We start from the raw sequence: 22,012 nt of genomic DNA, 5'->3' as shown, positions 1-22,012 counted from the left end.
CACAGTGTTGTTTTTGGCAGCAAATTTTGATTTTAGTTTTAGTCATTGTCTTTTGAATAGTTTTCATTTAGTTTTAGTCACATTTTAGTCACCTGGAATGTGTTGGTGTTAGTCTAGTTTTAGTCGACTAAATGTCATGAGATTTTAGTCGACTAAATCTAGTTGATTTAGTCGACTAAAATGTATTTTGGTGGGCATTGATGCCATCGTAAGGACTGTTTTTACACTTGCTGAAAATAGCCGATCTACAAGCTACGACGCGTTGTGAGCTTGTAGATCTTCTATTTTCAGCATGCAACCAAGTGTAAAATGACTTATAGGCCTACTGGATCTCTTGTCCACTAGTCCCTTCCTAACATTTTAGTCTAGTTTTTATTTGTTGACGAAATTGTCAGTATATTTAGTCTTAGTTTTAGTCATCATAGCACAGTTTTCATTTAGTTTCCATTTAGTTTTCTTCAGTGGAAAAGGTAGTCGACGAACATTTTTCATCTTAGTTTTAGTCGACGAAAACAACACTCATCATTATGTGCTGTGATGTCCTTGCAGGGTTATTTCAACTACTCAGCCATGTACTACGGTAGCTACAGCAACGCCACCATCCCGGGCCATCTGGACTACAACATGCAGCTGGCGTATTTCTTCACCATCGCGGCCTACATGGTGCTGTGTGGCGCCGCGCTCATTTACAGGTCAGCAGGTCTTGTAGATCGGCTATTTTCAAATGGCCAAAATGTATGGAGGTTGAAGTGGTTAATCAATGTATGTTTTCTAATCAAAATTAAAAATCGCCAAAGTAACTAGTGATTAAAGTTTTCAAATAATTGTAGTGAAGTAAAAGTACACATTTTGGCTCTGAGATGTAGTGGAGTAGAAGTAAAAGTACTGGAAATTGGAAATACTACTAATACTACTAAATACTACTAATAAGTATAGTACAAATACCTCAGAATTGTACTTAAGTACAGTACTTGAGTAAAAGTACTTAGTTACTTTCCACCATTGCCAGTTAGAGAGGAACTATATGTGTGTCTTCATGTAGCATGGCTAGTTACAGAGGAACTATATGTGTCTTCATGTAGCATATGGCTAGTTACAGAGGAACTATGTGTGTCTTCATGTAGCATGGCTAGTTACAGAGGAACTATATGTGTCTTCATGTAGCATGGCTAGTTACAGAGGAACTATGTGTGTCTTCATGTAGCATGGCTAGTTACAGAGGAACTATGTGTGTCTTCATGTAGCATGGCTAGTTACAGAGGAACTATGTGTGTCTTCATGTAGCATGGCTAGTTACAGAGGAACTATATGTGTGTCTTTATGTAGCATGGCTAGTTACAGAGGAACTATGTGTGTGTCTTCATGTAGCATGGCTAGTTACAGAGGAACTATATGTGTCTTCATGTAGCATGGCTAGTTACAGAGGAACTATATGTGTGTCTTCATGTAGCATGGCTAGTTACAGAGGAACTATGTGTGTGTCTTCATGTAGCATGGCTAGTTACAGAGGAACTATATGTGTGTCTTCATGTAGCATGGCTAGTTACAGAGGAACTATGTGTGTGTCTTCATGTAGCATGGCTAGTTACAGAGGAACTATATGTGTCTTCATGTAGCATGGCTAGTTACAGAGGAACTATGTGTGTGTCTTCATGTATCATGGCTAGTTACAGAGGAACTATGTGTGTCTTCATGTAGCATGGCTAGTTACAGAGGAACTATATGTGTGTCTTTATGTAGCATGGCTAGTTACAGAGGAACTATGTGTGTGTCTTCATGTATCATGGCTAGTTACAGAGGAACTATGTGTGTCTTCATGTAGCATGGCTAGTTACAGAGGAACTATATGTGTGTCTTTATGTAGCATGGCTAGTTACAGAGGAACTATGTGTGTGTCTTCATGTAGCATGGCTAGTTACAGAGGAACTATGTGTGTGTCTTCATGTAGCATGGCTAGTTACAGAGGAACTATGTGTGTGTCTTCATGTAGCATGGCTAGTTACAGAGGAACTATGTGTGTGTCTTCATGTAGCATGGCTAGTTACAGAGGAACTATGTGTGTCTTCATGTATCATGGCTAGTTACAGAGGAACTATGTGTGTGTCTTCATGTATCATGGCTAGTTACAGAGGAACTATGTGTGTCTTCATGTATCATGGCTAGTTACAGAGGAACTATGTGTGTGTCTTTATGTAGCATGGCTAGTTACAGAGGAACTATATGTGTGTCTTTATGTAGCATGGCTAGTTACAGAGGAACTATGTGTGTGTCTTCATGTAGCATGGCTAGTTACAGAGGAACTATGTGTGTGTCTTCATGTATCATGGCTAGTTACAGAGGAACTATGTGTGTCTTCATGTAGCATGGCTAGTTACAGAGGAACTATATGTGTCTTCATGTAGCATGGCTAGTTACAGAGGAACTATGTGTGTGTCTTCATGTATCATGGCTAGTTACAGAGGAACTATGTGTGTCTTCATGTATCATGGCTAGTTACAGAGGAACTATATGTGTCTTCATGTAGCATATGGCTAGTTACAGAGGAACTATATGTGTCTTCATGTAGCATGGCTAGTTACAGAGGAACTATGTGTGTCTTCATGTAGCATGGCTAGTTACAGAGGAACTATATGTGTCTTCATGTAGCATGGCTAGTTACAGAGGAACTATATGTGTGTCTTTATGTAGCATGGCTAGTTACAGAGGAACTATGTGTGTCTTCATGTAGCATGGCTAGTTACAGAGGAACTATATGTGTCTTCATGTATCATGGCTAGTTACAGAGGAACTATATGTGTGTCTTCATGTAGCATGGCTAGTTACAGAGGAACTATATGTGTCTTCATGTAGCATGGCTAGTTACAGAGGAACTATGTGTGTCTTCATGTAGCATGGCTAGTTACAGAGGAACTATGTGTGTCTTCATGTAGCATGGCTAGTTACAGAGGAACTATGTGTGTCTTCATGTAGCATGGCTAGTTACAGAGGAACTATATGTGTGTCTTTATGTAGCATGGCCAGCTCTTTCCAGAGGAACTATGTTTTGGCAGACGCATCAGGAGGTGCGTGGCAGCTCCTGTGCAGCTGGGACTTCAGCGTCACCAACGAGAGGGCCGTGAGACAGCGCAAGAACAACCTCCTTGTACAACTCAAGGTCTGCACGCCTCTTCTCATCATCCTACTATACATGCGCCACGTCTGTGTGTGTGTGTGTGTGTGTGTGTGTGTGTGTGTGTGTACGGTTGTAATGCACGTAACTCGAGAACCGTTTTCCACACGCGTTCCACACCCCCGCAGGGAGTGCAGTGTCCGGCCTCAAGTCGGTCAGTCGGACGGACGCACGGTTCTCCAGAACCACCACAAAAGGCTCTATAGTCGGGCTCTGCCAGTGGGCCTAGTCAGCCTAAATCCCCTCACCTGTGCAATTTCCAGCCTCTGCCTCAGCCAATTGATTGCCATGGCAACCCCACACCTGACAATGGTTAGCCTACCTAACCAGTCCACTTTTCACAGTCAGTCAGTTTGCCCTCTTCAGACACAGGCAGAAAAAAAAACAGAGATGATTTCAATCGAATATTTAGACAAAGTCATGCAAGGGGAACTTTCTCTGGACTCCATGGGCTAAGAACATAAACTTTAAAATCTCAAAATCGGTCAGAATGGCTGCTCCGACGTCCTAGTGTTAAGGGTTGCTAGCCCCTTCTATAAACAGCTTTTGTCCCCACACGTCTCAAAATTTGCCAATGACAATGAACAGAGAAATTAGGTCAAAATGTCCGCTAAATATGACGATATTGGCCAGTATGAGATGAGATTATTCATGATGATGTATGATGATAAGAGCTGATAATTCCGCTAAAATATGCCTCAAATTAAACATCAAAACATTAAACGCCATTGACATTGAAGGGAAAACGTATGTCATATTATGTAAACGAGCAAATCGGCTAAACAATCGCATCAAATGTCCGCTAACATAAATCGATGTACGATGACAAGAGCGCCCCTCATTTAACAGGGGTGTGATATATTTAATTTTATTTATTATACAAATACGACCTATATCTAAGAATACCAGAAGAGAGATGTGCCAAATATTTCCCTGGCTGTCTCTGCAGGAGTCTCTGGCAGAGAAGAACCTTGAAGAGACGCTGACCGTGTCTGAGAAGCTGAAACACTTTGGCCTCCACCTCGGGACCTGGCTCTTCTCCACCAGTCTGGCCGTTGGCTGCGGAGCTGGCATCTACTACCTCAACCAGTATGAGCAGCAGGTATAAAAATAATAAACATAACACAAAGATAATGCTGTAGAAAATAGTCAAAGTATTGTGTTTCTCTCATGGTACGATAAAGGTATTCATACTCTCAGTTCTAGGTGAGTCACCTTAGTAAGAACAGTGAGCGGTGAGTATCTCATCACCGCAAGGTGACGTCATGTTGTAGTTTTGTGTTTGGGTGAGCGGTGAGTCTCTTACCACCGCGGCTCAGTGACGTCATGTTGTAGTTTTAGTAAAAACAGAGAGATGTGTTTGGGGTGAGCGGTCAGTCTCTTATACCACCGCGACTCAGTGACGTCATGTTGTAGTTTTAGTAAAAACAGAGAGATGTGTTTGGGTGAGCGGTGAGTCTCTTATACCACCGCGGCTCAGTGACGTCATGTTGTAGTTTTAGTAAAACAGAGAGATGTGTTTGGGTGAGCGATGAGTCTCTTACCACCGCGGCTCAGTGACGTCATATTGTAGTTTTAGTAAAAACAGAGAGATGTGTTTGGGGTGAGAGGTGAGTCTCTCACCACTGTGGCTCAGTGACGTCATATTGTAGTTTTAGTAAAAACAGAGAGATGTGTTTGGGGTGAGAGGTGAGTCTCTTACCACCGCGGCTCAGTGATGTCATGTTGTAGTTTTAGTAAAAACATGGGGAGGAGGAGGGAGGTTAGGGTTAGGGTGAGGGTTTGAGATACAGGGTGCAGTAGTTGGTTTAGACTAGGTTAGACCAGTCATTAGTCCTACAACTACAACCTATCTCAAACCCTCACCCTAACCCTAACCTCCCACGGGGCAGCACACCTAAACCTAACCTTAACCCATGTCTAACCAATGACTAGTCTAAACCTAACCTTAACCCATGTCTAACCAATGACTAGTCTAAACCTAACCTTAACCCATGTCTAACCATTGACTAGTCTAAACCTAACCTTAACCCATGTCTAACCAATGACTAGTCTAAACCTAACCTTAACCCATGTCTAACCAATGACTAGTCTAAACTAAGTATGCACCCCGATACGTTGTAGTTGTAGCCAGGACTAATGACTAGTCTAAACCAAAAACTGTCTAAACTAAGTACTGCACCTGGTGGGGGCGGGGCACCTATGTTTTCATCCCCACTGACAACAATGAATGCCCATGCTGACAGATTCAGTAGCGCAGGAATCTCGGAATGTACGTGTTCTTGACAGATTAGATAAAGTGTGATGTCATAAACTGAAGTCCACAGTTGCATAAGTCAACGGCCATGACCTACTCCTGTATACAAGCCACTAGTTCCTGGCAGTAATACAATGGCAGGTAATTTACCGTCAGCAGCACAAAGCAAAGCAAAGCAAAGCTACTATGTTTACCCAGGGTAACTGGACTAAGGAAAGGAAAGGTACTATGTTTACCCAGGGTAACTAACTGGACTAAGGAAAGGAAAGGTACTATGTTTACCCAGGGTAACTGGACTAAGGAAAGGAAAGGTACTATGTTTACCCAGGGTAACTGGACTAAGGAAAGGAAAGGTACTATGTTTACCCAGGGTAACTGGACTAAGGAAAGGAAAGGTACTATGTTTACCCAGGGTAACTGGACTAAGAATAGGAAAGGTACTATGTTTACCCAGGGTAACTGGACTAAGGAAAGGAAAGGTACTATGTTTACCCAGGGTAAGTGGACTAAGGAAAGGAAAGGTACTATGTTTACCCAGGGTAACTGGACTAAGGAAAGGAAAGGTACTATGTTTACCCAGGGTAATTGGACTAAGGAAAGGAAAGGTACCATGTTTACCCAGGGTAACTGGACTAAGCTCAATAACTTGTTTACAGCCAGGCCCTGCTCATAGAACATTTCATGGTAGGGGTTCAATGCCTTGCTCAAGGGCACTTCAGCGGTGGTAATTTTAACGTGCCGGTCCGGGGATACGAACTAGTGACCTTCCGATATCAAGACCGCTCCGCAAACAGGCAACGGTGGCCGTCTCTCTCTCTTATCTTTATAGCTGTCTATAGCGACGTAACTACGGCGATGGGCAATTCATCGATCATCACCATCTGTATCGGCCAATATTGGCCTTAAAATGCAATATCTGTATCGAATCGATATCAAAGTAATATATTGGTTTTAGCAGATATTTTAATAATTATGTTGGAAAAATAAAAAAATAAAAGCCTGATAAAACCTTTTGTGATGAAGGCTGCAAATGCTGTCAGTGTTTTCTGGGGAAGCTTTCAAAAGAGTCAACGAGTTGGAACATTTTTAAATACAAATACTACATTCACAAGCTGACGTGACCAACATGGTCTCCAGTTCAGGAGACAGAGACTGTGTATGACCTCCATGTGTCTCTTATCGTTATACAGAAGACTACAGACGTGACCAACTGGACTCTCTCCTTCAAGAGACAGAGACTGTGTATGACCTCCTTGTGTCTCTTGTCTTTATACAGAAGACTACAGACGTGACCAACTGGACTCTGCTTCAGGAGGCAGAGACTGTGTATGACCTCCTTGTGTCTCTTATCGTTATACAGAAGACTACAGACGTGACCAACTGGACTCTGCTTCAGGAGACAGAGACTGTGTATGACCTCCTTGTGTCTCTTATCGTTATACAGAAGACTACAGACGTGACCAACTGGACTCTGCTTCAGGAGGCAGAGACTCTCCTGGTTCCCTTCGTGGTGTCTCTCATCAACCTGGTCATCCCTCTCTTCTACTCCCTCCTCAACAAGGTGGAGCACTACTCCAACCAACGCACGCAGATCTACGCCCTCATAGTCAGGTCAGTCTCTACTCCACCCACCCAACGCACACAGATCTACGCCCTCATAGTCAGGTCAGTCTCTACTCCACCCACCCAACGCACACAGATCTACGCCCTCATAGTCAGGTCAGTCTCTACTCCACCCACCCAACGCACACAGATCTACGCCCTCATAGTCAGGTCAGTCTTTACTCCACCCAACCAACGCACACAGATCTACGCCCTCATAGTCAGGTCAGTCTCTACTCCACCCACCCAACGCACACAGATCTACGCCCTCATAGTCAGGTCAGTCTCTACTCCACCCACCCAACGCACACAGATCTACGCCCTCATAGTCAGGTCAGTCTCTACTCCACCCAACCAACGCACGCAGATCTACGCCCTCATAGTCAGGTCAGGCTCTACTCCACCCAACCAAGACGAAAAATGTTCGTCGACTACCTATTTTCACTGACAAAAACAAAGCTACAAAACTAAGCTACAATGACTAAAACTAAGACTAAATATACTGACAATTTCTTCGACAAATAAAAACTAGACTAAAATGTTAGTAAGGGACTAGTGGACAAGAGATCCAGTTTTACACTTGGTTGCATGCTGAAAATAGCAGATATACAATCTCACAACGCGCCGCAGCGCGACGCGTTGTGAGATTGTAGATCGGCTATTTTGCAAGCAACCAAAGTGTAAAATATGTCATTACAACGACATCAAGGGCTGTCAAAACATATTTTAGTCGACTAAATCAACTGTAGATTTAGTCGACTAAAATCTCATGACATTTAGTCGACTAAAACTAGACTAACACTAAAACATTCCGGGTGACTAAAATGTGACTAAAACTAAATGAAAACTATTCAAAAGACAAAGACTTTTGATTGATTGATTGATTGAAATATGTATTAACAGTTTGCAGAATTTACAGTACATTTCAAGCACAAACTCAATACAAAGACTGTTAACTGTGAGTGGACGACCCAATAAAGCATTACACTTGTTTACACACATTGTTCAATTCGTCAAAACATTTAGAGACATACAAATAGACATTTCTATGTAGCTAAAGAACAGAACAGGAATTCGTCATATAGGAAGCAAAAAGGGAAAAGATACATATTAGTACGGTAGCTTAGGGCCATATTTTAGAGAAATGTGGACACGGCTGACAAAAGCGCCAAATTTTTTCCACATGTTCTCCATAACCATACGTTTCATTTTGGAAGGGGAGCCACGTCATCAAGATGTCAGAAGGCGGCCATCTTGGCGTTCAAAGATGGCCGCCATGTAATATCTATAAGTGCAGCTATCTCAGCTTCTAAGCCACCTAAAAGGTCAAACTTGGTGTCAATATATACGTTTTCCTTGTCAAGGAATGCAATATAACTATAGGGAATATCAATAAGTGACTAAATCTGCCAATAATAGATAATTTTGTTCATTCTGGCAATATATGTACACAATTATGGTTCGTTTTTGGACTTTACTTTGATGTATTCCTATTCTGTTTGGTTTTGGTGCTCATGTAAGTGATGGTGGACAGATTACAGAGGGACCCGCGTCTGCCACCAACCTCTCTCGGGTCTCAAATCAACCAGGAGAAGAGCATGTTAACTCCGACACAGTCTAGACTTCATCGGTATAACACTATACCAATCTCTTTCACAGCTCGCCCGAGCCAAGAGAGAATAGAGGCAATAATACATTCCGCGGCATCATTCAAGAGGGATCGTTTGATTCCTTTTCATGCATGCCTCCGGATGGCGGGGCTTATGGCCTCAGTGGTTCACATAACCAATAATAAGCCAGGCTGAATATGAGACCTTTTCAACGTTGGATGACGCATACCTATGCACCATCGCCACCAGAGGGTAACAGTGACGTCACAATACGTGCTGGCCCTGAAATGGTGGGCAGACAGACGGGCTCTCTCAGAGGGCGTCTCTATGGGCAGACACCTCTGACCAGGAAAGTCGTCACCACAGACGCCAGCATGACTGGCTGGGGAGCCACACTGGAGGGCACTACAACCAGAGGGATGTGGACAGAACAACTACGGTCCTGCTACATCAACTATCTGGAGCTGATGGCGGTATTCCTCGCTCTGAGGGATTTCGAACCGCGCATCCGAGGTTGTCACGTCCTGGTCAGGACGGACAACACAACAACTATGTGCTACATCAACAAGCAAGGGGGACTCAGGTCCCCTCGCTTACACCAGCTGGCTCTGAGACTCACGATGTGGTGCGACGCTCGTCTACTATCCATCACAGCGTGTCACGTCCCGGGTGTTCTAAACACAGGGGCGGACCTGCTGTCCAGAGGACCCCTCCGCTACGCAGACTGGTCGTTACATCCCCAGGTAGTGAACCAGATCTGGGACAGGTTCGGGACACCCAAGGTGGACCTTTTTGCCTCATTAGAGCAGGACACGAAGTGCCCTCTCTTCTTCGCCATGGGAGGACCATTGGGGCTAGACGCTCTAGCACACCAATGGCCCAGGTCCCTCCTATACGCCCCACTGAGTCTCATTCTTCCCACTCTGGACAGAGTGAGGACTCGAGGTCTGACGGTACTACTAGTAGCACCAGCCTGGGGCGTCTGGAGGACGGAGATAGCCCCCCTCCTCTACAGCTCCCTCTACGGGCGGATCTTCTCACGCAGGCGGGACGAGAAATCTTCCACCCCTTCCCCAAGGACCTAGACCTATGGGTCTGGCCCGTGAGAGGCTAATGCTGACTGAGGCCGGTCTCCCTCCGAATGTTGTCGCAACAATTCAGAAGGCCAGAGCCCAATCAACAATGACCCGCTTTCTCAGTTTGCGTACCGGTGGACCTCTACAGGCTTTCCACCCCCCTCCCTTCGCTACTGAAGAGGACAGGAGGCTGAACTGCCTTTGCCCAGTGAGAGTGCTCAGCACTTACATGGACAGAACAGGCCCCTCAAGGATAAGTCATCAACTGTTCATATCCTGGGGTGACAGAACCATGGGAAAACCTGTCACTGTTACTATCTCAAACTGGATAGTGCAGGCCATTCGCCTGGCCTACACCACTCAGGGAGTGGAGCCCCCGCTAACGCTAAAGGCTCATTCCACAAGAGGCATGGCAGCATCCTGGGCACTCCACAAGGGTGTCTCAATCCAGAACGTCTGCACAGCGGCAAGCTGGTCCTCCCCCTCGACCTTCGCCACATACTATAACCTAGATGTGGCAGTGCCCTCTTTAGCGCACGCGGTCTTGGGAGCTGCCCATAAATGGACTCCGATCAAGTCCATCCCACAAGAGCTCTAGAGGAAATGAGGCAACGCCCCTCCTCCCTCTATAAAACCCAGGCTGCCTGGGGCAGTCTCCGCCCTACCCCAGTTAGCCGCTCCGGGAAGACACTGACAGTCTAAGACTGTCACCTTTCCACCCTGTGGGACCGGGCTACAAACCTAAGGTTTATCCCCAGCCCTTATTTATCCTCAAGTCCTAGGACTCACTGGCTAGTTCAGGATACGGGAGTTCATAAAGTCCCATAGAGCGAAATATTTCGAACACACCTTAAAATAACATGAAGGTTACTTTAGTAACCATGGTTCTTTAAGTAAGTGAGCTAAATATTTTGCTGAACACCCTTTTATCTTGCTCTTGGCAGAAGGAAAAGTGTTCGAGAGAGGCGGTGACGCAGACACAGGCCTTATAAACCCTGAGGCTTTGGGCGTCTGACGTCACCACTCTTAAACCCATAGGACATTAATGATGCCCTGTGCTGAGTTCATAAATGAAATTCTGTACCTCGGTTTCGGAACGAAAACCTCCCGCCACTGGCAGGGAGGAGTCTGAGAAGGTCTTAAAGAACACTTAAAGACGCCACAACCTTATGTGTCTTTAAGTGTGACTTTAAGTGTGCCCTGACTGGCTCTCACAGGAGAGCCAGTCCTGTGACAGGTTACAGGTGCTCATGTAAAAGGCACACTGGAATTGCACAGCTCTTTGCAGTTGTAAATGTAACAGATAATTTGAATGTTGTTATCATTCACTTCATGCTCCATTTTTCAATGTATCTGAATGCTAAAAGAGTTGAAGATGATGTAAATATGTTGCTAGAATGACCTATTTATTTGATATTGGCACAAATAAACATCTAGTGATATTCTCAATGACCTTATTGCATTCCTTGACCCAGATAATGTATATTTTGACACCAAGATTGACCTTCTAAGTGGCTTAGAAGCTGAGATAGTGGCACTTATAGATATTACATGGCGGCCATCTTTGAACGCCAAGATGGCCGCCTTCTGACATCTTGATGACGTGGCTCCCCTTCCAAAATGAAACGTATGGTTATGGAGAACATGTGGAAAAAATTTGGCGCTTTTGTCAGCCGTGTCCACATTTTTTTGCTAAGCTGCCGTACTATATACAGTGAGGGGAGATGGGGGGGGGGGGGGGGGGGGGTGGGGGGATTCAGATTTTACAGAGGCCAGTTTCGAATTGCAGCCATCCGTAGGTGCCCTTTGAGAGCGGTTTTTAAAAAAACCTAAAACTAAAACTAAAATAGAAATTTGATGCCAAAAACAACACTGGACTATATGCTGTTATCAGTGTGTGAGCATACTGTACATTCTTCAACAAATAGCACCTGTGGCCTTTTCTCGGCCCCGCCCCTCTCCCATTTGTTTATATTGTGTTTATAGGATCCAAGATGGCCGCAGCACCATGGCAAATGATAGTTTCTTTAGAAAGTACTGTGTGTAGCCTATTGTTATATGACACAAAATGCATCAAATTCTAAGTGAGTAGGCTAATGTCTACACAACATAGACAGGCATACGCCCGCATACACATTACTGTAATTATTTTATCATTCAGAAATAAAAATCCATAGGCAATAAAGCCTATATTTGTTTTATTTTCTTCTTCTTTTTTTAAGTACATTTTTAGCCCTGTAATTGAACAGTACATGTAAGGCATAACAGTTCAATTAAATGGGAGAAAATGGGTTGCTCAACAAAATAACAGAAGCACTCGTACCGGTACTCTGTATCGGCGAGTACTCAAAATGAAGTACTTGTACTCAGTCAATAAAACAGGTATCGGAGCATCTCTAATGAATATAACACAAGAATGCTTTGTCTTGTTTTGTTCTCTCAGAAATTAGAGGAATTAAAACATATCCTTTTATCTCCCGTTTTCAAGAAACGTCATCCTGAAGATGTCCATTCTGGGCATTCTTTGCTATTATTGGATGCATGAAGTTCCAAACAAGTTTTCGGTATGTTTTATTACTATTTTAAAGTTAAAACATTACACTTTCTCACCTAAACATATACCCATTGTTTCTTTCATTTGGCGTTTCCTGTGATTGACACTCTGGGCTGTATTTTGCGTGTCTTAAGTACCAGGTCTTATTCCCTAACTTGAGTAAACTAAAGACCTGGAGGCGTGATCAATGCCATTTGGCTATTCTGAGTGGCCAAAGAGCATTGACCACGCCTCCAGGTCTTTAGTTTACTCAAGTTAGGGAATAAGACCTGGTACTCAAGACACGCAAAATACAGCCCAGAGTGGCGTTCCCTGTGATTGACACTCTGTGGCGTTCCCTGTGATTGACACTCTGTGGCGTTCCCTGTGATTGACACTCTGTGGCGTTCCCTGTGATTGACACTCTGTGGCGTTCCCTGTGATTGACACTCTGTGGCGTTCCCTGTGATTGACACTCTGTGGCGTTCCCTGTGATTGACACTCTGTGGCGTTCCCTGTGATTGACACTCTGTGCATGGCGTTCCCCGCAGTGTTGGGAGTCTGTGGTGGGACAGGCTCTGTACCGTCTGGTTATCGTCGACTTCCTGTTTCTCATGCTGGGATCATTCTTTGGGGAGTTTCTCAGCAAGTAAGTTTTTATGATGTAAGTTTATTAGTTTAATTGAGATGTCCTTTATCCTGATTCTATACGCAAACAAGCGTGAGAAAGTTTGTATCACAATTTGTTTTACGATAATGTCAGTCTTTTATAGTAGCAGTGGTATAAGTTCTATTATTTATTCTGCATTTGAGCCACGGACCACCATTTTGATGACATTTAGCCTCGCAGACCCAAAACTAAAGAATATTTTGTTCTTGTTGGGTAATAAGATTTTGTCCACAATTTAGGAGAGACAACAGGCAAACGTCGATCAAAATAAAATAAAATCTACATTCTCTAATTGTTTAGACTTGCAATGCAGATGTTTACGGGTCCATTTGGTTTAATTTTACACTCCCAAGAGTTAATCTATAATGGTCCATTTGCCAACTCTCCATCATTTAGCTGGGGACCACCTAGCCCTGGTGCCCCATCCACTGCTCTGTAGCAATTTTCCCACTGCCGTGCGAGGCTTTGGAATTCCCCAGAAATAAACAAAACGACGTAACTACTCACCGACACAAAGCCTGCTAGACCTTGGTGAAAGTCTATTCTCAAAGCTGCAGGGAAGCGCCTCAGGTCCCCAGTTTCTCTCTAAAATGCACTTTGTGCCATTTTAATAAAGCAATGTACCGGACAGAGTAACTTTTTCTACTATGGCATTTCCGGGGTGCATTTTTATTTCATGACAAAAAGAGTGCCTTTTTAGAGAGAAGCTGGGGAACCGAGACACTTCCCAGCATTGAGAATAGACTGTTACCTTGATAAGGTCTAGCAGGCTTTGTTTCGGTGAGTTTGTTACGTCGTTTTGTTTATTTTCGGGGAATTCTAAAGCCGTGGGAAAATTGCTACAGAGCAGTGGATGCAGGGTGTCTGACGAGAGACTCGCTGACGCACTGGACCAGGGCTATGGACCACCTGGAACCCTCTCAAGGACCACTGGCAGATTTACAAGCTCATAGCACGCGAGTGGCGCGCTACGAGCTTGTAGGTCTGCTATTTTGGAAAAATCGTAACAATGCGGCACAAATCTTTGAATATATATTCTTTCAAAAGATCTTTTTGGATCAATGTCACCATGGTCCACTTACTGTACTGTACACTGTACAAAAATTGTTTTATTCCCCCCCCCCAAAAGGGCACATATTTTGTCCAGAGGGAAAAGGGCAAGGGGTGCTCTAGCACCCCCTAGTGTCTATCTGTGCACGCCACTGCTTAGAATGACTCTATAGAGTCATACCTGAAAATAGTTCCTGTGGACTCGGATCAATGCCTTTTCCTCCATGCAGTGTGATCGGAACCAGATGCCTACCGAGTCTCGGTGTTCCAGAATTTGATGTAGCGAGGAACGTCCTGGACCTCATCTATGCACAGACTCTGGCCTGGTAAGAAAACAACATCATGTAAATAATAACAACAGTATAGCTCATCATCATACCCAGAGCTGTCAGAAATAGGACATCATTTTACTCATGGCTATGTTTACGATGGAACTTATCTCCCCTCTACAGGATTGGAATCTACTTCGCTCCTCTGTTGCCTGTGATGCAGATTCTCAAATTCTTCATCCTTTTCTACCTGAAGAAGGTAACTAAGGGGTGTTAATTAAACCCATTCTGACCTGAGATCAGATTCATACGAGGTTTCCACTGGACACACACTGGTCTGATTAACCCATTCTGACCTGAGATCAGATTTAAAAAAAATGTCAGTCGCTCTTCGATTTTTAAAAAATAGCAGACCTAGAAGCTCGTAACGCGCCACTCGGTGGCGCGCCATAAGCTTGTAGATCTGCTATTTTTCAATAGCTATAAAGCATAACATGATGCGAACACCAAAATGGGTTCCCGTTCAGAATGGGTTAACTCTGAGAGTAGTGTGACTGCCGAGTGTTATATAAGGATTTAAACCAGTGGTCCGGGGACCACGCGCGTTGTGAGCTTGTAGATCTGCTATTTTCAGCATGCAACCAAGTTGAAAAAATGACTTATCCTGGATCTCTTGTCCACTAGTCCCTTCCTGTACATTTTAGTCTAGTCTAGTTTTTGTCGATGAAATTGTCAGTATATTTAGTCATAGTTTTAGTCATCATATAGTTTTCATTTAGTTTCCATTTAGTTTTCGTCAGTGGAAAAAGGTAGTCGACGAACATTTTTCGTCTTAGTTTCAGTCAACGAAAACGTACTTAATTACGCCTGACACCCCTACTGGGGGTCTAGGCCGTCGACACACCCCTACTGGGGGTCTAGACCGTCGACACACCCCTACTGGGGGTCTAGACCGTCGACACACCCCTACTGGGGGTCTAGACCGTCGACACACCCCTACTGGGGGTCTAGGCCGTCGACACACCCCTACTGGGGGTCTAGACCGTCGACACACCCCTACTGGGGGTCTAGACCGTCGACACACCCCTACTGGGGGTCTAGGCCGTCGACACACCCCTACTGGGGGTCTAGGCCGTCGACACACCCCTACTGGGGGTCTAGGCCGTCGACACACCCCTACTGGGGTCTAGACCGTCGACACACCCCTACTGGGGTCTAGACCGTCGACACACCCCTACTGGGGGTCTAGACCGTCGACACACCCCTACTGGGGGTCTAGGCCGTCGACACACCCCTACTGGGGGTCTAGGCCGTCGACACAGTCCTACTGGGGGTCTAGACCGTCGACACACCCCTTCTGTTAATATCAGAATACTGATTGATTTCAGCTGTTTACAATTCCAAAACCCGCTTTAATTACTTCATGACTAGTATTAAATGACTAGTACTTAATGACTAGTAACATGTTATTGTCTTTTTGTGTCCAATGTAGTTATGTTAACAGTTCATAAAGTTAACTATAACTATAACTAAATGCATTTGAAAATTCAATAAAAACTATAGGTTACTTTTCAGGATTCCAAAAAAAAGAAATAGCAAAATAAATGTCAGGTTTCCAATTCAAATATAGCAAAAATAAATTGCTACGACAGTAATATGCACTGTGGCCCCTCTGGAGTGAGTGTGGAAATATATTGGCCCTCGCCATCGTCAAAATTGCACCACCCCTGGTCTAGGCCTGGTTAAATCCTCCCTAAGGTGTTTACTGCGTCTGTAGGGAGTCAAAGAGTTAATTTGTCTGTAAGCTGAACTGCCATGAATATAAAGACATAAAGCCATAGTCAACTACAATGCCATGGATGGATGGATGGATGGATGGATACCAGGGCCTCTACACACAGCCTCCTGGGCTCATATTACTCTTTTTGCAGACCTGGCTGGGTCAATTATTCATTAAAAATCATTTTGTTATATTGAAGGCTTGTATACAGTCATTTGGTTAGAGGAAAAGGTCTAAGGCTTAAGGGTTAAGACTTTTTCAGGCAACCCTATTTGTCGAGATCCAAAAAGATGTCTGAGGAAAGTAATCAAATTCATTTGAAAATACTCAAAATAGTAATTTGATCCAGGAGTAAATTGGCCTACTGAATATTTCATGAAGATAAAATGGCCTCAGAGGCCGTTATTCAAACTGCTGTTTCCCAAAACAAAACAAAACTAAATGAATGTTGTGTTTAACTAATGTTTGAGTGTTTTGTGAACTTTAAAATGACACAATATATAAGCTATACAGCGAGAATAACCAGAGGGAACGGGTCATGTGAATATTGTTTTGTTTGGCTTGTCTCTTTTGTATGTACATGTGTGGAGTCTGGGATGGGGGCAGTTTGCTGTGTTTGTATTTTGGGATGTCTAATAATTAGCCCATTCTGAACGGGAACCCATTTTGGTGTTAGCATCATGTTATGCTTTAGCTATTGAAAAATAGCAGATCTACAAGCTCATAGAGTGGCGCGCTACGAGCTTGTAGGTCTGCTATTTTTTTCAAATTGAAGAGTGACTGACATAGAAGACATTTTTAGAATCTGATCTCAGGTCAGAATGGGTTAGGGCGTTTGGATAAATAACACAATTCACGAATGCCTGTATGTGTGTGTGGGTGTGGGTGTGTGTGTGTGTGTGTGTGTGTGTGTGTGTGTGTGTGTGTGTGTGTGTGTGTGTGTGTGTGTGTGTGTGTGTGTGTGTGTGTGTGTGTGTGTGTGTGCGCACGTGCGTGCGTGCGTGCTCACCACCAGGTCAGCCTGATCCAGAACTGCCAACCGCCGCGTCGATCGAACCGGGCGGCTCAGATGCAGACCATCTTCATCGGCCTCCTCTTCCTCCCCTCCTTCGTGGGAGCGCTGTCTATGGTGGCCTACACGGTCTGGAGGTATGGAGCAGTGTTGTTTTTTGATGTCTTAGTGTTAGTCTAGTTTTAGTCGACTAAATGTCATAAGATTTTAGTCGACTAAATCTACAGGTGATTTAGTCGACTAAAATTTATCTTTGCAGGCCTTGTTGCCGTCATAATGACTTATTTTACACTTGCTGAAAATAGCCAATCTACAAGCTCGCGACGCGTTGTGAGCTTGTAGATCGGCTATTTTCAGCATGCAACCAAGTGTAAAATGACTTATACTGGATCTCTTGTCCACTAGTCCCTTCCTAACATTTTAGTCTAGTTTTTATTTGTTGACGAAATTGTCAGTATATTTAGTCTTAGTTTTAGTCACCATAGCATAGTTTTAATTTAGTTTACATTTAGTTTTTTTCAGTGGAAAAACGTAGTCGACGAACATTTTTCGTCTTAGTTTTAGTCGACGAAAACAACACTGGTATGGAGGGCCACTTGGTTCCCAATAGAGTGTCGCAGTCCCTCCCCCTTTCAGAACAACGAGTGGCCCAGGAAATGAATCTCAATGCATTTTCCCCATAGGCATTTCAGAAAGTATTTATTTACAGACCATTTACGCCGCGGACAAAGCCAACTCTTGTCGTGACAAATCATGACAACAAACACAAGTCTTCGGGCCAAACAAAGAATTAGAAAGTAGAAAAAAACGGCAGGTTACAACACTTTATTTGTTGTTTTTCTTCTTTGTAATTATTTGTTTTTTGGTCCAAAATATTGTGTGTGTTGACTGTTATTTTCGTTCGTCGACTACCTTTTTTCACTGACGAAGACTAAATGGAAACTAAATAAAAACTAAGCTATGATGACGATGAATATATACAGTAGCCTATTGACAATTTCGTCAAACAAATAAAAAGAGATCCAGTATAAGTAATTTTACACGGCTATTTTCAGCAAGTGTAAAATCAGTCATTACGACGGCATCAAGGCCATTTTTGTTTGACTAAATCACCTGTAGTTTAGGCGACTAAAATCTTAGCATATTTAGTCGGCTAAAACTAGACTAACACTAAAACATTCACAGGTGACTATAAAATGTGACTAAAAATGAAATGAAAACTGAGACTTTATGACTAAAAAATAAAAATGTGCTGCCAAAAACAACTGCTTTTCCCTCCTCTAGCCTGACTCCGTCGGAGCGCTGCGGTCCGTTCCGGGGCCTCAACAGCACCATCGGGGCCGTCAACGTGTGGATGCTGGAGCTGGAGGGACCCGGCTCCCATTGGCCCATCTGGATCTATCACAACGTGGTGCGCAGCGAGATCTTCTACTTCCTGCTCACGCTCATCGTCATGTGAGTAGCCGTTATCCAATGAGCACACAGGACGGAGTTCTGTTATCCAATGAGCACACAGGACGGAGTTCTGTTATCCAATGAGCACACAGGACGGAGTTATGTTATCCCCGAGCGGAGATTATCAATATCAAAACCGATCGCATCTCTCCCCAGGCTGTTGTGCAACTCTCAATGTTATTTTCCAGTAGCCTGGCCAACAGCTGATTCGGTCTGGCTTATTTCTACTATATCTAGTGTCTCTCTATCTCCTCTCTCTCTCAGAGTCATCATGTACATCTTCTGGCAGCTCACCCAGGGCCGGAAGCTGCTCATCGCTCTGCTCAAACAGCAGATAGTTAATGTGAGTATACAGTACAGTACAGCACAGCACAGCACAGCACAGTACAGTACAGTACAGTACAGCACAGCACAGCACAGCACAGCACAGTACAGCACAGCACAGCACAGCACAGCACAGCACAGCAAAGCAGAGTACAGCACAGTACAGTACAGTACATGGAGTTCCTGTGAGTACATGTACTTAATGTGAGTACATATGTAGTTCAGGGCTGGACTGGGACAATTTGGCCCAGACCGGCCCACCGTCCACAACCAGCGCGCTGATAGCAGAAACTCTACCGCCCCGCTCCGTCGAGGCACACACACAAACAAACAAGCCCTAATAATACCAGCACTTTTACAGAACAACATAAATGATACAAACCAACAGACAACAAACTACACAACCCTTTGTTGCTCTCACAAGAATGATGCTGCAGGCAAAAGGATTCAGATAGAAGAGGGTTTACTTGTCCCTCACTGATACTGATCCAGGTACAGTGACATGATCACGATGGCAGAACGGCAGCAGGCCCGGACCGGTCCACGGGTCCACCTTTCCTGCATGGTGGCCTGCCGCCTAGTGGCCAGTTTTTAGCTTAGAGTATATTATGAATAGAGAAGACATCCGAGTTCTCCTTCCATCCACTTGCATTAAGTTGTAGTTCTCCTTCCATCCACTTGCATTAAGTTGTAGTTCTCCTTCCATCCACTTGCATTAAGTTGTAGTTCTCCTTCCATCCACTTGCATTAAGTTGTATTTCTCCTTCCATCCACTTGCATTAAGTTGTAGTTCTCCTTCCATCCACTTGCATTAAGTTGTAGTTCTCCTTCCATCCACTTGCATTAAGTTGTAGTTCTCCTTCCATCCACTTGCATTAAGTTGTAGTTCTCCTTCCATCCACTTGCATTAAGTTGTAGTTCTCCTTCCATCCACTTGCATTAAGTTGTAGTTCTCCTTCCATCCACTTGCATTAAGTTGTAGTTCTCCTCCCATCCACTTGCATTAAGTTGTAGTTCTCCTTCCATCCACTTGCATTAAGTTGTAGTTCTCCTTCCATCCACTTGCATTAAGTTGCTCTAAAGCGCATGAGGCGATTTCACTCCTCCTTCCGGGTAGGAACAGAGTGCATTCTGGGACGGATTGCAATAGTGAGTGGCCCCAAACACATGAACGCGCTGCCGTTGAACGCGCACGAGCGTGCTGCCGTCGTGAACGTGCACAATGATAGTCAACGGACCAGTGCCTTCATGTGTTTGGGGCCAGGCTGCAATACCAAATTCGGCCACTATGTCCATTTCGCCTCAGGGTTTCCTCTGGGTGCCACCTCTATTCATATATACTCTAAGGTTTTTAGCATTACTTTAAGGCTCATACATAGTCTGGATTTACGGTGCTGAGGTGACCGCCGAACTACAACATGACGTCACTGAGCCGCGGTGAAGAGCAAACCACCGCCACCGCTGTTTTTACTCACCACCGCTCAACGTCATTGCAGTTACGTCACCACCGGAAATCCAGACTATGAGTAGGCCTTTATCCCATTCTGACCTGAGATCAGATTCATACGAGGTTTCCACTGGACACACACTGGTCTGATTAACCCATTCTGACCTGAGATCAGATTCATACGAGGTTTCCACTGGACACATACTGGTCTGATTAAATGGCACTGTGCAGTCATGTCAGGTCAGGAAATAAGCTTTTGGATGCCAATGGCCCGGGGTCACGGAGAATGAAGATAGCTGGGGCGGAAGGATGATTGTGTCATAGGCTCTAGTTCGTGTCTGGATCAAATTTTGGGAGCTATAACAAAAAGAAATCCCTTTGCCCTGGGGTTGAAAAATAAATTAATCGCCTTATATCCTCTTTCCCAAGAATGGATTTAGGATACTTGCAGGATTTAATAGTGGGACAGATTCCCCTAAACGCTGTCCTCATCTACAGTAGATGGGCAGTATTTGAAATACATGTATTTGAAATACGTATTTGAAATACTTTTTTTTGTATTTTGTAATTTGTATTTCGCTGGGATGGAAGATGTATTTTGTATTTAGATAAATTTTTTGACCCAGGCTCGAATATAAAAGTTGAAATGAAGAAAATGCCAGCACTCTATTGTGTATGTCCTTTTTATAAGAATGAATTTACCTCGGACGTTGATAACGAACGCGTTTCGGCCTGTGTGGCCTTCGTCAGTCGTTATCAATTTATTCCCAAATCTCTTTACATCCCAGCAAATCCCTTTTTTACATAATTAAATCAAATGAGGGCTTGAAGACAAATACTGCAAGTAATCTATGCGGACATTCAAATCCATCCAAGCTGCATTTGGGATAAATAATAATAAATCTTTCCTCGTCATTACACAAAAATGAGATAATTAGATATAAAACCAGGTGCACGATGAAGTGTCTGTTGACACATCTGGTGTGTCTTAAGACCTCTGTACTTACTCTGGGCTATACGGCTACAGCCTCTGTTAACTGTACACCTGTGGGCTATACGACTACAGTCTCTGTTAACTGTACACCTGTGGGCTATGGCTACAGCCTCTGTTAAAGGAGAATCCCATGCTAGAATGCTTTCTTACCTTTCTTTGTAGTCGTTACGTCCCCACCAAAGAAGTCCAGGTGTTTTTTTGTGCAAAAGCTCCTTATTGGCTATTTCCCCTACCATAAGCGCTCAATGAATTGCATTGAATTGAATGGGAATTTAATGGGGCTATGGGGTGTTGCGCTAATTTGCTTATTTCCATCGAAATAAGTAGTAAACTGTGCCTCTTGGGATATTATTTACATTGTGAAGAGAGGATATATATACAAAAACATTGTAATTTTGAGCGATGGAAATATGCGAATTAGCACAACACCCCATAGCCCCATTCAATTCCCATTCAATTCAATGCAATTCATTTAGGGCTTATGGTAGGGGAAATAGCCAATAAGGAGCTTTTGTACTAAAAAACACCTGGACCTCTTTGTTGGGGACGTAACAACTACAAAGAAAGGTAAGAAAGCCTTCTAGCATGGAATTCTCCTTTAACTGTGCCTGTGGGCTATACGGCTACAGCCTCTGTTAACTGTACACCTGTGGGCTATACGGCTACAGCCTCTGTTAACTGTACACCTGTGGGCTATACGGCTACAGTCTCTGTTAACTGTGCCTGTGGGCTATACGGCTACAGCCTCTGTTAACTGTACACCT

The 22,012-nt window shown here is 43.9% G+C and overlaps 2 protein-coding genes across 2 annotated transcripts in view; both read left to right on the top strand.

Annotated features, from left to right (window-relative positions):
* The window catches only part of rps15a (ribosomal protein S15a), a 619,775-nt gene that overhangs the window by 586,514 nt on the left and 11,249 nt on the right, over positions 1-22,012 (top strand). The window lies entirely within an intron of this gene.
* The window catches only part of tmc5 (transmembrane channel like 5), a gene marked incomplete at both ends in the record, with an annotated part of 44,291 nt that overhangs the window by 20,208 nt on the left and 2,071 nt on the right, over positions 1-22,012 (top strand). The window contains 11 exons of the mRNA XM_083764347.1: positions 550-692; positions 3,013-3,154; positions 4,119-4,271; positions 6,871-7,037; positions 12,203-12,278; positions 12,799-12,896; positions 14,198-14,293; positions 14,420-14,495; positions 17,032-17,165; positions 18,313-18,483; positions 18,748-18,826. Coding sequence (XP_083620473.1) covers positions 550-692; positions 3,013-3,154; positions 4,119-4,271; positions 6,871-7,037; positions 12,203-12,278; positions 12,799-12,896; positions 14,198-14,293; positions 14,420-14,495; positions 17,032-17,165; positions 18,313-18,483; positions 18,748-18,826 — 1,335 coding nt within the window. The remainder of the gene's footprint in view (positions 1-549; positions 693-3,012; positions 3,155-4,118; positions 4,272-6,870; positions 7,038-12,202; positions 12,279-12,798; positions 12,897-14,197; positions 14,294-14,419; positions 14,496-17,031; positions 17,166-18,312; positions 18,484-18,747; positions 18,827-22,012) is intronic.

Source organism: Protomyctophum parallelum (assembly GCF_964188405.1).
Source record: "Protomyctophum parallelum genome assembly, chromosome: 5".
In the NCBI taxonomy this organism is placed as follows: Eukaryota; Metazoa; Chordata; class Actinopteri; order Myctophiformes; family Myctophidae; genus Protomyctophum; species Protomyctophum parallelum.
This window is presented reverse-complemented; position numbering and strand designations above follow the sequence as displayed.